The sequence below is a fragment of the Nycticebus coucang genome, chromosome 12 (genome assembly GCF_027406575.1).
Source record: "Nycticebus coucang isolate mNycCou1 chromosome 12, mNycCou1.pri, whole genome shotgun sequence".
In the NCBI taxonomy this organism is placed as follows: Eukaryota; Metazoa; Chordata; class Mammalia; order Primates; family Lorisidae; genus Nycticebus; species Nycticebus coucang.
The window spans coordinates 44,230,890-44,245,087 of NC_069791.1; the positions used below are offsets into that span (position 1 = coordinate 44,230,890).

The 14,198-nt window shown below is 37.5% G+C and overlaps 1 protein-coding gene across 1 annotated transcript in view; it reads left to right on the forward strand.

Moving 5' to 3' along the window:
* RERG (RAS like estrogen regulated growth inhibitor) overlaps positions 1–14,198 on the forward strand; it is a 116,492-nt gene that overhangs the window by 3,331 nt on the left and 98,963 nt on the right. Inside the window, exon 2 of the mRNA XM_053557167.1 lies at positions 720–893. Coding sequence (XP_053413142.1) covers positions 833–893 — 61 coding nt within the window. The 5' untranslated portion in view covers positions 720–832. The remainder of the gene's footprint in view (positions 1–719; positions 894–14,198) is intronic.

The following is a 14,198-nucleotide window of genomic DNA, read 5'->3' on the forward strand; positions in this document are numbered from 1 at the left end:
CCTATATCAAATATACTTACATTGTACATAATATTTATTACCAAGTGGTCACACAATACTTTAATTTACTGGATGCTGTCATAGGAAAGGAATCAAAATTTGGAGTATAGCATTTATCTTTTGTATGCTAGGGCATTGTGTCCAGCAAAATCTACAATACAATCTGGGTATTATAAAGGGTTTCCTGGAACAAGTCTGTCATATGACTTGATCATGTGATCTAGTGTGACTTGACATAAAATTTAATCTTGAAATGCAAAACTGAATTGTGGAGTTGAGTAATATGGATGTGGAGTTGAGTAATATGAATGTATATTATTCAAACCAAAGGGAAATAAAGAGATCCAAAAGTGACTCTATCACATCTCACATTTAATGTTTGCAGACAGGTGGTAAAGACATCCTTCCAGTATTTATTTCAATTGCTGCCAAGAATCAATGTTCTTTATGAAAATATTTCTCAAGGAAGTACTTTTGAAAATGCTAACATGTGAAAATGCACATATTTTGAACCAACCATATCTAAACACAAATCTAGAATTTATTAGTTACATTATTTACAATAAATTACTATACCCCCTCTCACAAGATCGTGGTAAAGATCAAAGTAGGAAATGTTAATAAAGTGAATGGTGCCAAGTATATGATATATAATAGATGCTTAATAAACATTAATTCATTTTCTGGTCAGTTAAGAATTCTCAACTCTGTTTTTTAAGGGTTGTGGAGTCTTCCAAGATTTATAATGATATGGTGAACCCAAAGGCCGGAACCAAAAAGATTTGTTCAGTGTTTCAGTTTTAACAAAAGTAAATCGTCTACCACACCCATCATGGCTAAAAGTGCGGAGGTCAAGCTGGCAATATTTGGGAAAGCAGGCGTGGGCAAGTCAGGTAAGATTTTTGTTGTGGTTGTTAAAGTGTGTGTGCATGCGTGAGCTTCTTTGTTTACCGCCTTTTGTGATTGGACAGTTGCGTAGTTAGCATTTCTCATATTCTCATTTGTTGATTTTTTTTTTTTTTTTGCAGTTTTTGGCCAGGGCTGGGTTTGAACCCACCACTTCTAGCATACGGGACCGGTGTCCTACTCCATTGAGCCACAGGCGCCGCCCCATTTGTTGATTTTTTTTTTTTTAGATGAAGTCTCTTCCTCTTGATCTAGAACTTTTATTTTGCCCAACCAACTTTAATGTGCCTTTGGCTTATTTGTGATAAAATATCTTTGCAGGTAACACACAGGCAATGGGTATAGCATTGGCCTCAGGATTCTGAAAAAATGATATTGAAAACTTTCAAAAAATCAGATTGTGAAAATTAAAAAAAAAATTTTTTTTTCTTTCTATATGAGATCCCGAGGGGCTGATTTTATCTCTCATCCACTTTGATATTCTCAGCAAACAGTCCAGTGTCAAGCATGTGTTGGGTGCTTAATAAAAGCTTGTTGAATGAATATATCTTTATCAGAAACAGAGCTACCTTATTGCCCAACGCCTCTAAAATCTGAGGACTCCTGAAAATTTAGTAGGAGTGCATGCCCTCAGGCTAGACAGCTATTGCCAGTGCCTCTCTGGTGAATCTCAAATTAGCAAATTCTGGCTAACATCAATGATTCAGAGGCTTTTTCATTCCCCATCAGAGGAAAGGTTAGCATTCCTTTAAGATTAAGGGTGAAATGGCAGAAGTAAAAAATGTATCTAATATCCAACTGGAAAAATATGTCTTAAATTTTATAATTAAAGAATGCTGTGGTCGATGTTGCTAAAATGTCAGGGTAAGGTGATTTTTCAGGGCAACATTTTGCCTTGGTCTCTTGCTGGAGCAAGGAACTTTAATTGACTTTGCATACAGAGCTTTTGGTTCTCAGGAAAGGACTCAAACAGACATCTAGTAGGTGTGTTTGTACAGGGAAACTATTTGGAAATAAACTGGATAATCCAATATAACAGGTAATCCACATAATCTTAAATAAACACACATAAGCACTTTTTAATTCTGTGACCAACCTCTCATTGCTAACCTGCTCTCTGGTTTAATTTTAACAGTAATCTTTCCTATTCTTTCTCTCTCTCTCATCTTTTAATTTTCTCAAGCATGCTCTTTCCTGCTACCACCCTTTTCTTCTATTTGCTGTTTGCTCTTGCCTCTGGCAAGGAAAATAGACAGTTGGCAAGGCTAAGAAACTGCCAGCCTTCACAAGATCATAGATAGTTAAACTCCTCCCTGTTAATCTCTTTAGTGTTTCCTAATGGCGTGAGAACCTAATTTCTGTAGCTGGTGGAAGGATCTGGAGAATGAGGAAACTGTTTCAGTGAGGGGAGGATAAAGGGATGGGAGTGTGAGGGAATGCACGCACAGCCAAGAACAGCCAAAAATAGCTTGTCCAAGTCCTTGTGAGTGAAGGGTCTAGGCCGGAGCCATTTATTATTCATTCATTCCAGACTCACCATAGGCAATAAACAAAAAGCATTTTCTTTAAATCCTTACATACTGCACGTGGCTTAAAAAGTTAAACACAAAAATTATAACTTAGCTGTGTGCGTATCTATCCTTTCCCACCTTCACCACCGCAGAGCAGGTTGGGCACCCCCTCCTCCTGTCAAACCTGACCCCTCAGCCTGAGCTTTGGCCCTGGCTTCCGCCCAGTTGTTTCGCTTACTCCTCTCATTCTTTCCTGTTTTTCCTTCAGCGATGCTTTGTCACTGCTTCATCCTTCTCTTTTTTTCACATTTGTCAAATGTGGGTTCTTCCCTTACTGTTGTAACATTTTTTAAAACCTCCCATTCATTGCTTAAAACATGGCAATCTTCGGTAACCGTGCTATTGAAACTGCGTTAGCTAAGGCCGCCACTCATCAATCACTAGCAGATCTAAAGAGCATTTTCCAGTTCTGATCTTTTTAGACCTCTTTTGATAATACCATTCACCACACCCACTTATTCTTTCCTAAAATCTTTCTTTCTCAGGCTCCCATGCCATCACACCCTGTGGCCCCCTGCTCCTGACCAGCTGCCTTCATGGGCTACTCTTTACCTGCCCGCTTCTCCAAAGTCAGCGTTTGCAGGGTACTACCGCCATCCTCCCACCATGCTCACTTCACGATTTCTTGAGGATGATTTCTTGCACCCAGAGCTGAAGATAATATCTGCACACAAAGATCAAATCCTGCTGACCTTAGCTTCGTTTTATATAAGATGCAGAGGTTGAAATTGCTCACTAAGACCCTTTCCAGCTCTAAAATCCTATGATTCCCAATTAATTAATCTGCTTTGGGCTGGTTTCTTTATCTACTTTAAATACACTCATTCCACCATTTGTGTTTATTTTCATTTAGATGAAAATGACAATGATAGACTACATACCTTTAACAATTGCCTTTTTGTCTGTTACTTGTGGACTGACAGTGTTTTCCTATTTCAGCATTAGGCTTTTTCACTGAGACCTGTAACCACACCTCACATTTTAAAAGTAGCCCTGGTTTGACTTATGCACAGGAGACAATTCTGAGACCTTTTTCCATAGTTGGGTAGAAACAATACTGACTGCTTCATAACTTCCAAATGTAAAAGTAGATTGTAGCAACATAGAATTTGTGTTTATTCTAATTCTTTATCAATATGGTTATATGATATCTATGCCTAATCATTGTTCTAGGTATTTACCTTTCTACGTGTTATTCTAGAGACTGTCTCAGTCTTACAAGAAATTTTTGCTTAAGTCTGCAAGAAATTGTGTCTGCTAGAATATATCTGCAGTTCCTCACTTACTCAAATGTCTCCCAGGACTGGCCATGATCTTCCCATGGGCACAGACAATTGAATTTCTCTCTACACACTCTGCAGGAGAACCACCCCTCAGGGAGCCAGCTTGAGATCCTGGAAACTGAGCATCTCATAGGTGACTTGGGTCTATGTGAATTGTTTCAGAAGCTTCAAGTCTTACTGTCCCTTCTGCTTCTCCTCACGTTCAGTATCAAATTGGAATTGGGAGTAAAAAAGACCATATTGCTCATTTGCTAATAGAGAGTGATACAGTTTGCATTTGAGAGGGTGAGCCCTGACATCAGACTATGAGGTGTGACTCCCAATTCTACCTGCTGACTGTGATGTGTGACTCCCGATTCCACCTGCTAGTTAGCGTGTGAACTGGGCAACTTTGGCAAGTTACTTAACTTTTCAATTTCTTCAACTATGAAAAGCATCTAGTAGTACCTATCTCAGTTGCTACTAAGATCGAATACACTGTTACATGCAAGCGGCTTCAGACAGCAACTGGCACCTAGCAAAAGCTCAAATATTATAATTTTTCAAGATATGCTTACTTTAATTTCTAAATTCTCTGGTGAAAACATACAAATAAAAAATGTCTGACATTCAAGCGGATATGTTATTTTTCACTAAAAGACAGACAGCTGATCAAGTAAAAACTATATTCCTTAATACCCTTCACACACACACACACGCATACAAACACACACACACACACACACTTTTTTTATTCATCTCTCTTTCTGGAACCCAAAGTCTGGTTAATATTGATGACAACTTGACCACTGGTGATTATAATAATAGTCCTTGTGTCTTATATTCGATCTTGGGAAATCGGCCAGAAATATGTTAGTGTCAACATTAACACTCTTGAATTTGAAAGTCCTTCTGAGAAGTGGTAGATGGCTTCCTAAGCCCAGGTAATACATAAGCCTTCTAGAAAGGTTTAAAACAGAGTTTAACACTTACCAGAACTTTTTGGTTGATGGTTTGACTGTAGAAGTGTCAGCATGGGCAAAATTTAATACTGTCCTAATTACTTAAAAGCAGTGATAAAACATGTGAGGGGTGTGTGTATGTGTGCGCGAGTGTGTGTGTGTATGTGCTATATATATATATATATATATATGTCAGTATTTACATAATCTGTTGTATTGGGAGGATTCCTCTTCCTTTTATCTAATTTTACCTTGCAATTCTGCCCTCAAGTAAGCTTTCTGGTTTAGGGAAAAAATGATGAGTGTGTAAACATTTACCTTCACTGGCTGAGGTGAAACCACCCATAATGTGGCATTCAGGGCATAGATTTTCTTACTTGTGAGCTTCTACCTATGTTTTGACAGGCTCAAAGTAATTAAAGCGATAAGACCTGCCAATAAACCTAGAAAACACACATTTTTTATTTAAATGCTTCCTGCATTCATATTATTCAAGTTTGTAGTAACTGTGGAAGGGGCTGATAGAAAGACAACTGAAATTGTAAATTTAGTTTCGCAGTTGACATTCTCATTTTAGAACTGAAATACCATGTGCCACAGCTAACTATACTTCATGAAAGGGCTAGCCTCAAAGTTAATTGAGTAATGCTATCCACTCATTCAAAGACCAATTGATGCACTCATCCATGAAGGCTTAAGTTCATAGATGTAGATTGCTGGGCTATAAACTGGGTGCCAGATACAACCAAGCTTGTGCTGTTTTTTTCTGTGGCACAAAAGAGAAGTGATTTACTTTTCCTCATTTTCCTTGCTCATTTTCTTGCTCTTTCCTGCTTCCCCTGCACAATTACAGAAAGTTTTCAAAAGCTTTTTTCATTTCATTTTCAAGTTGGAAGAGGACAATTCTGATTTTAAATATGATTTTTTTCTTTGTGTACTTTAAGGCTAGGAATGGGTTTATGAGATCTCATATATATCAGATAAAAAGAAGCAGAAAGATCCCTAGCATCATAGGTAGGTCAGTTTCCTTTTGCTATAGAACTAACTTTTTTGTTTCAGAACTTTTATCTCTACTTTAGTAGCTATCTACCAATTCTTTCCCTTCCTTTGGACTTAATGGTGGAGTAGGATGATTCTTAAACATTGTTTTAAAAGAACTTCTAAAGGAGGAAGAGAAAGAACTTGGGGATTTGTGGTATATAAGCCTGTCATAGCCAGGTGACTATTTTGGATATGTTATTAAGTACATAAAATGTCTACAATGTATTATTAAGCTATAATATGTCTATGTTTATATGAATATATAAACAATTTTTCCCCAAAACTCGGTGAGTAAAACTGACTCTTCCAAAAGATATCAGCTTTTCAGTCGTTCTAACAATACTTAATCTTCAGGTCCAGTTTGGGGACCACAGGTCTGAGAAATACCCACAGCTGCCCACTCCACAGAGATTTTACTTCCCTAAGGTTCCAACCACATCTTAAACTTTTGGAGAAATCCTTTTTGGCTATTATTTTGGACATTACTGTTCTAAGATTATACAAGGTCTGACAATTAAGTTCTCAAACTCATCTTAGAAAATGTGCTACATATCTCATTGCTGGGTATCAGTGTAGTTAGCTTTGAAGGACTCCCCTTTGAAGGTATGCATGGAAGCCAGTGCCTAGGCCATCCTTCAAAGCAATTTTAAAACTCATTTTCTGGAATGGCTCCCAGAACTGTTGGGGTGTTACCCTTGCTGTCATGAAGGTCATCAAAATGTCTTCCTTTGAGTATTTCTTTTATCTTTGAGTAAAGAAAAAAGCCACTGGGGGCCAGATCAGGTGAGTAGGGAGGATGTTTCAATACAATTATTTGTTTACTGGCTAAAAACTTCCTCACAGACTATGACATGTGAGCTGGTGCATTGTCATGATGCAAGAGCCATACCTTTCCCATGCCAAGATTTTCAATTACAATTTTCCTCTTTCTCCATTGATGTTTACTCGTCTGTTCTGCTTTTCACAGCCTGCCAATGATTTTGATGCACAATTCCAGGAATCTTTGCAATGTTTTCGTCAGTTTTGCTCATTACTGGCAGCCCTGACATCTCTTTATCAGTGACACATTCTCTCCCCTTAGAAAAACTTTTAATCCATTTGTACACTGCTGTTTTTTTCATTTCATCCTCTAAACTTGGACTAACATGTTCCCAATTTCGCTTCCACTCTCACCAAGTTTAACAAGAAATTTACTATTTGTTCATTGCTCTAATTCAAGCTCCTACATTCTTGTGACAGCATACCAAAAAACACAGCAATAATAGGTGCCACTCTGCAAGACCCCACCACACGTCCACATAAACACAGCTGTGAGACGCTTGTATACGAGGGTTCTGAAACCTCATGGAATTGGTTGTTCGTACAGTGCTGCCAACGTTATATGCATTTTGGCAAGTACACGATCTTAATTGTCAGCCTGCTGTGTATACATTTTTTCACCATCAATCAAGTTTTAAGTTTTATTTTATATTTAATTGACAAATAATAATTGTTAATGTGATGTTTCAATACATGTATTTATTGTCAAAACAGCTTAATTTACATATTCATCACTTCAAATATTTGCATGTTTTTGTGGCAACATGTAAAATTAACATTTAAAATCTTAGCTATTTTGAAATACACAACACATTATTATTAACTTTAGTCACTATCTGTGCAGTAGGTCAGATAAGAAGAACATATTCCTACTTTGTACCCTTTGGCCAACTTCTCCTCTTTCCCCGTCTATTTCCACCCCAGACTCTGGTAATCACCATTCTACTCTCTAATTCATGTACAAGGTTGATTTTTTAGATTCTACCTGAGTAAATTCATACAGTATTTGTCTCTCTGTGCCTGGTTTATTTCACTTAGCATAATGTCCTCTGTGTTTATCCTTGTTGTTGTGACAGCATCTCTTACTTTTTCTAAAGATGAATAATATTCCATTGTGTATATATGCCACATTTTTTAAAATCCTTCAGCCATTGGTGAGCACTTAGGTTATTGTCATATCTTGCCTATTGTGAATAATGCTTCAGTGAACATAGGAGTACAGACATAGAACCATAAATTTTCTAAAACTATTATTAGTCAAGGTATAGAGAGGAGCAGATCATGTTTCCCTCTTCCCTGGCTGTGTGTGTGAGTGAGTGTGTGTGTGTGTGTATGTGTGTGTGTGTGTGTGTGAAGCTTTTCCTACTTGGCTTTTGAAATTGAAGATTTACCAGAAGTGAAGCCCACTGATTCTTTATATAGTTGTTGGTTACAGTAATTCTTTATGTAGTTGTTGGTTACAATAATAATAGTTTTTAAAAGATTGGACCAAAGGGAGGGAGGTGGCTTTGAGAAAGTTTGGTAGGGCTAGAAAAAACAGATTTTCTGTTGTCATAAAATACAGCGATCTGGTTACCTGTGGCTTTCCATCATTTGTTATCGTCCTTTACTTGCAAAAACAGAAAAACAGACCTCTGGGCAATTTGTAAGTCATTACTGACTTGCATGCTCAGGAAGAAAAGATGAGAAATGGGGCTTAAGAGGGCATAGAAAAAGAAAACAAAGAAAAGGAAAAGATAAAAATCAATTGTTTATTTGTGGGTAGTTAAACAGATTGTAGGTTGGCAATCACCAATTCTTAGTTAAGGCTTTTCTCTAAAGAAACATGTTAATACAGTTAGAGGACACTCCATACGGGGAAAGAATATTACAAACTGTTTTTCAAAGTCAAAAGGACCTATCTCTGTTCCTGCTTTTTAAAATTAAAATATATTATTAAAAATGTAATTGTCTTTTCTTTTAAACTGATAGATAATTTATTCATTGAAATGTTGTTCCTGCAGTTAAATGCCAGCCATATATCAGTTTCATTTTGATCTTAATTTGTTTTCTTGGCAACTGAAAAAGACCAGCTTTCAGGGAAGTGAAGAAAATTTTAACTCATCCTTGTAATTCCCCTTTTTATTCCTGGTATTTCTCCAACTTATGGGTTTGGGGAAATCAGCCAAATTTTCAAGGTGGTACTGGCCTTGAAGCCAAATTTCCAGTGCAAACGCATGTCTGTTGCTCCAGCTGCCTTTGAAAATTGATGTGGTTTCAGAAAACCAGCCATTTCTTCCATCCCATGAAAATAAGAGTTGTTATATTGTAAAGGTTAGACACTCTAAAATAGGAAGTTTCAGCATGAGTGAGCAGATATGTAAAGCTCACATATACATATATGAGCAATCCGTGGGACAGAGGGAGCCTCAGCTAGATGACCCAGCTCGTTAGAGCCGAAGCCAAGTCTAGAATTCTAGTTTACAACTCTATGCAAGGCTCTTGCGACTTTGCTACTGGAGGCTTTAATTTTGTTTCAACCAGTTCTTTTCCACGTCCTCTTGAACATCTTATACCTGTATTAGGAAATGAGATGATCATTAAAATTTTAAAATATGAACCTTGTGAAACCTGATGCTTTGCTTTTCCATGAAATTTCCAACAATCAATGAGTAACTAATGGATGGCAAAGCCCTCTGGGAGTATCACGTGTGTTGTTAATCAGTATATCCAAGGTTCTCAGTGACCTGTATATATGTCAGAAAGTTTCCCTGTGATGTAGTATTCCTTTTCATACAGCCTTCTATCAAGTGCAAAGAAACCGATGAATCAACTTTTGCTTTAAGAATAAGTTTCTCATTGTTATCCAAATAGCCTATGTTGCACTATGTCCTGTAAATATGATCTAATTTTTTTTAAGAAGCACACCCCTTGACTGTAAGGATTGTCATTTAAACACACCCACATCTCTTTTTATCCATATGTGCCATGATGCATTTCATTTACTTTTTTTTTTCTTTTGCAGTGATACTGGTAGGAGAAAATGAAATTATGTCTTTAAGGGTACTTACACAAGTGTGATACAAATGTGGGATTATTTCTAAGATTCTCTTATTATTAAAATCCAGGCAGTCATTCCCCTTCTGTTCCTGAACATTTGTGTTTAGAAAAGCAGCAACAGTGAGTTCTTGGCCTCCGTGGCAGTTGGCTGTTAAGGACTCTCCACGTAGACCATAACAGGGAGGCAGGTTATAGAGCAGACAGAGGATGCAGCTCCAAGTAAGTCAAGTGAACAGACATTGAGTCAAATTCCTTTTGCATCAGTATGTGAGAGGGTAGTCAAAAGGGAAGAAGAATTTAGGAGAATAACAGACTTATGCCTTACTGAAGAAGGAAAGGGCATGTTACAGAACTTTTTGACAATTGAATCTTAATCCTACTAAAAATTCAAGTTTTAAAACATTTTAATATTTTCAACATAAAGATTTCTTAAATAACCTATAGGTATATGTATGTGTACATATATTTTCCCTATCATCTTAAAATAAATTTTTACTCATTCATTCAGTGATTCATTCAACAAATATCTGCTGACCACCAATTCTGTGTTCTAGAATGACTAGCGTGGTGCTCTGCCCGTAGTGCAGGATCCTTGTATGTTGCAAAAAGGCAGACCGGTAGCTGATATGGCACATTAAATCCCAGAGCCTCACACTGTATTTGACACCTACTAGGTCCTAAGGAATACATGAGTAAATCGAGCTAGACTGTGTCATCTGGTTTGACACATATTCTTTATAATTATAATAAGAGGCATAGATTTTAAATGGTCTCCTTATTATGACCAAAGTGTCATTTTCTTCCCTGTGCTTAAATTCTTCAGTGATGGAAACGCAACGTGACTGGCAGTAATACAACTGTATCAGCCAGAGATTCCCAGAGAAACACAAACAATAGACACACCCACACACTCACACACATTCATTCATTTAAAGAAATTATCTCCCTGATTATGCCAACTGAAGACTGAAGTCCTTAGGTCAGGATGGAAACTCAGGTAGGAATTAATGTTGTAATCTTATGGCAGAATTTCTCCCACTCCGACAACTGCAATTTTTGCAGTTAAGGTTTTCCAATGACTGGATGAGGCCCACCCACATTATCAGGTGTAGCCTCCTTTACTTAAAGCGTACTGATGTTAACTGCTTCTGCCAAATAGCTTCATGTTAACACCTACATCAGTGTTTAGTTGAGTACGTGGATACTACAGCCAAACTGATGCATAAAACTATCACAACTCTGTTTGTTACTTTTCCTTCTTTACAGCGAAAGGCTTTCCTTTAGCTTCTTGTCAATTTTACCCCCTTACAGCACTGTTTTCAACCATTTTTATCTCATGGCACACTTGAACCTATAGTTAAACTTCCACAACACACTTAAATTATGTTGCTCAAAAAAAGAACAGCTAAAAAAGAAAAAAAAGAATATACATGGATGGAACTGGAAAATATTCTTCTTAGTAAAGTATCTCAGGAATGGAAAAATATATATCCATTGTACTCAGTACTACTATAAAGCCAATTTATAATCACTCACACTTTCATATGAGAGTTGAATCACAACTATAGCCCAGGATGGAGGGAAGGGGAGGGTGATCGGAAGGGAGGGAGGTAGTTAATAGAGGGAGGGTTAATGGTGGCACCACACCTATGGAGCATATTGCAAGGGTACAAGTCAAATCTATCAAGTATTGAACACAAATGTCTTAACACTACGATTAAGTAAATGAGGTGAAAGCTATGTTGATTAGTAGGATGTAAGCACTCCGATTTGTACAAATAATCAATATATTGAATCCCACAAAGGCATAAATGTATTCATGATCTATGTATCTATGACTTAATTTAAAAAAAAGAATATACTTACTGTGCTTTGAACTTCTTTCAAAAATAATTTAATTAATGATCTTGAAAAATTTTCATGGCACACCAGTGCGCTGCATCCCACCAGTTGAAAATGACTGCCTTAGAGTCACATGGAAGGTAGTAACTCCTTCTTCTTTATGATAACCCGTCACATACTTGAAGATAGCTAACCATGTTTCAACTCATGCCTGAGTCTTTTCTTACTTACATGGTCTAGCTACCAAAAGTTTGCTTTATTTACCCCACAAAGGTCTTGATTTTTAGTCACAGCATCATCCTCACTGATCCAGTTCACTAATACACCTAAAAACGGGCGGAGCATGGAGTTGAGTGCAGACATTTCTGAGGTGGTTTCCCCAAGCAGACTAGAGGACAATGGTGCTTTTCCTTCCAGATACTTTGCTTCTGCTGAGACATCCTAAGGTCACTGTTGCCTTCAGGGTGATGGGGGCACAAGGGAGTTTATCGCAAATGAAGCCTTTTGTTTTGTTTTAGTTCATTTGTTTTATGTGTGCTTTTCCTGAGACAAATCTTCCCAAATCTATACCTGAACAGTATGTGCGTGATTAACTCAGGTACAGAAGCTTATTTTCACCCTCTTAAATATTAATGGATTTAATCAACAATTTTGGCTTGTCAGGAGCCTTTTGAATCTAGCCTATATGTCACCCCTCCTCAATTTCTGTCATCTGGAAATATGTTTTGGAACATTATAGACCCTTTATCTTCCCATTGAATCACAGAATTTTCTACTTTGATATTGTGTAGCTCATTGAAATGATGAGAAATTCCAGTGATGTTATGTCACTTTTTTGGATAATTTACAGCTAGTCAAAAAAACAAAACAAACAAACAAAAACCTAAGCCTAATGTCTTTAGCTCCTGGTTAAGAGACCTTAACTCCATATTATATTACTTCCATGTTCACTGAATAACTTCTGTTTAGGAGATATGCTTGTTTAAAAAGGTGAGCAGGGAGGAAGGCTCACAGTTATGATCCCTGCTTAATATTGGTTTTTATCTCTCTTAATTCTGTCTCCTCTTCCTTTCTTAGGACTCAAGGTATTAATACATTGCTACATAAAGTATATTACAGTGATCAATTGTAATGTCCCCAGTGTCTATTCTGGACAGAAACTCATTGTATGTACACATGCTTTTATATTAAATGGATGAATATATGTGGTTTGGAGCTACTGCTGCAAGTCACAGCTGGTTTGGGGTGAAGATTTTCTTCATTGGGTTATAATGGTCTGTAACTATCAAACTTACCCATGCCTCAGAGGCCATAGAATTTATAGTTCTAACAAGTTCTCAGGTGATGCTGCTGCTGCTGCTGGTCTAGGGACCATAGGTTAGGAATCCCTGTGTTCAATTTGCTAAGTACTTAGTCTCCAATTTGTTTTTTTTTTGTTTTGTTTTGTTTTAGAGACAGAGTCTCACTTTGTCGCCCAGGGTAGAGTGCTGTGACATCACAGCTCATGGCTCTTTGGCTTAGGCAATTCTCTTGTCTCAGCTCTTTGGCTTAGGCAATTCTCTTGTCTCCACCTCCTGAGTAGATGGGACTATAGGCACCCACCACAACGCCCAGCTATTTCTTTGTGGTAGTTTGGCCAGGGCTGGGTTCGAACCCACCACCTTGGTATATGGCGCTGGTGCCCTACTCACTGAAGCACAGCCGGCACCCTCAATCTCCATTTCATATAAATATTTTCACCTACCCTTCCCAATCCAGTTTTTCTGCCACCTGTCTACTCTGAAGCTCTTATTTATTTGGGGCAGGAAAGAGGTTGGATTACCTGTAATGATCCTACAGTTTTAAAATAGGATCTCACCTGATGATTTTATTATCTACTTTAAGATACATAAAATAATTAATGTGTTTCTGTTTATTTTTGTTTATAATGTTTTTGAGGGTGATAGTGATACATCTTGAAACAATCTCCAGGATTCAGTCCAGGCTTCCTCTTGCATGTCTCACAGTAAAAAATGGTTTCTCTCCTTCCACTTTTCTCATTTCTTCTGCTGCAAACCATGCAATCCTTTGTTGACTTTTTTTTTTTCGTTTTGCATTATAATATGCATTTTCTCACTTAGCCTTTCCTTGGTGTCAGAAGATGATGGTCTTCCCTTCTTTCTTGAATTTTAGTTTCTCTCATTGCTCACGAGCTAAGTAATGAGATTTCTCCTGTAAGAAAGGTGTGTCTGCACTTTTTCTCCACTGTCCTTATCTAATAAGTAAAGGTCGCAGCTGTTCACAACTGCAACAATTATCAGCCAGAACAATAATTTTTCCATCATTTGTAGGACCTCCATGTAAATCCGTAACATCCACAGTACTGATCAGCTCGGAATACATAAACTTTGTGTATTCTAAAATAACTGTCAGTTTTTTAAGTTGAACAGGCTGTTTCTTCCTATAACCAGTGGTTAACTGTGTTCGTGGGCCAAACAATATACTCAGCATTGTTACTAACCTCCTGTCACGGAATGAGAGGCACACAAAAAGTGTCAGATGTCTTCTGACATCGGAGCAAAGCAGGGAAATCATTATGTCAGATGAGGTCCAACATAGGATCAGAAAGGGTTTTACCTTATGCTCTGGGAGTTATATACACTGAGTGCTGGGCACTGTTGAGAATACTGGTAATATGGTGGTAAATAAGACAGGCTCTCGGCCCTTGTGAATTTAACATCCTAGCAAGAGTAGAGTCGAAAAGCACTCTGTGGGGA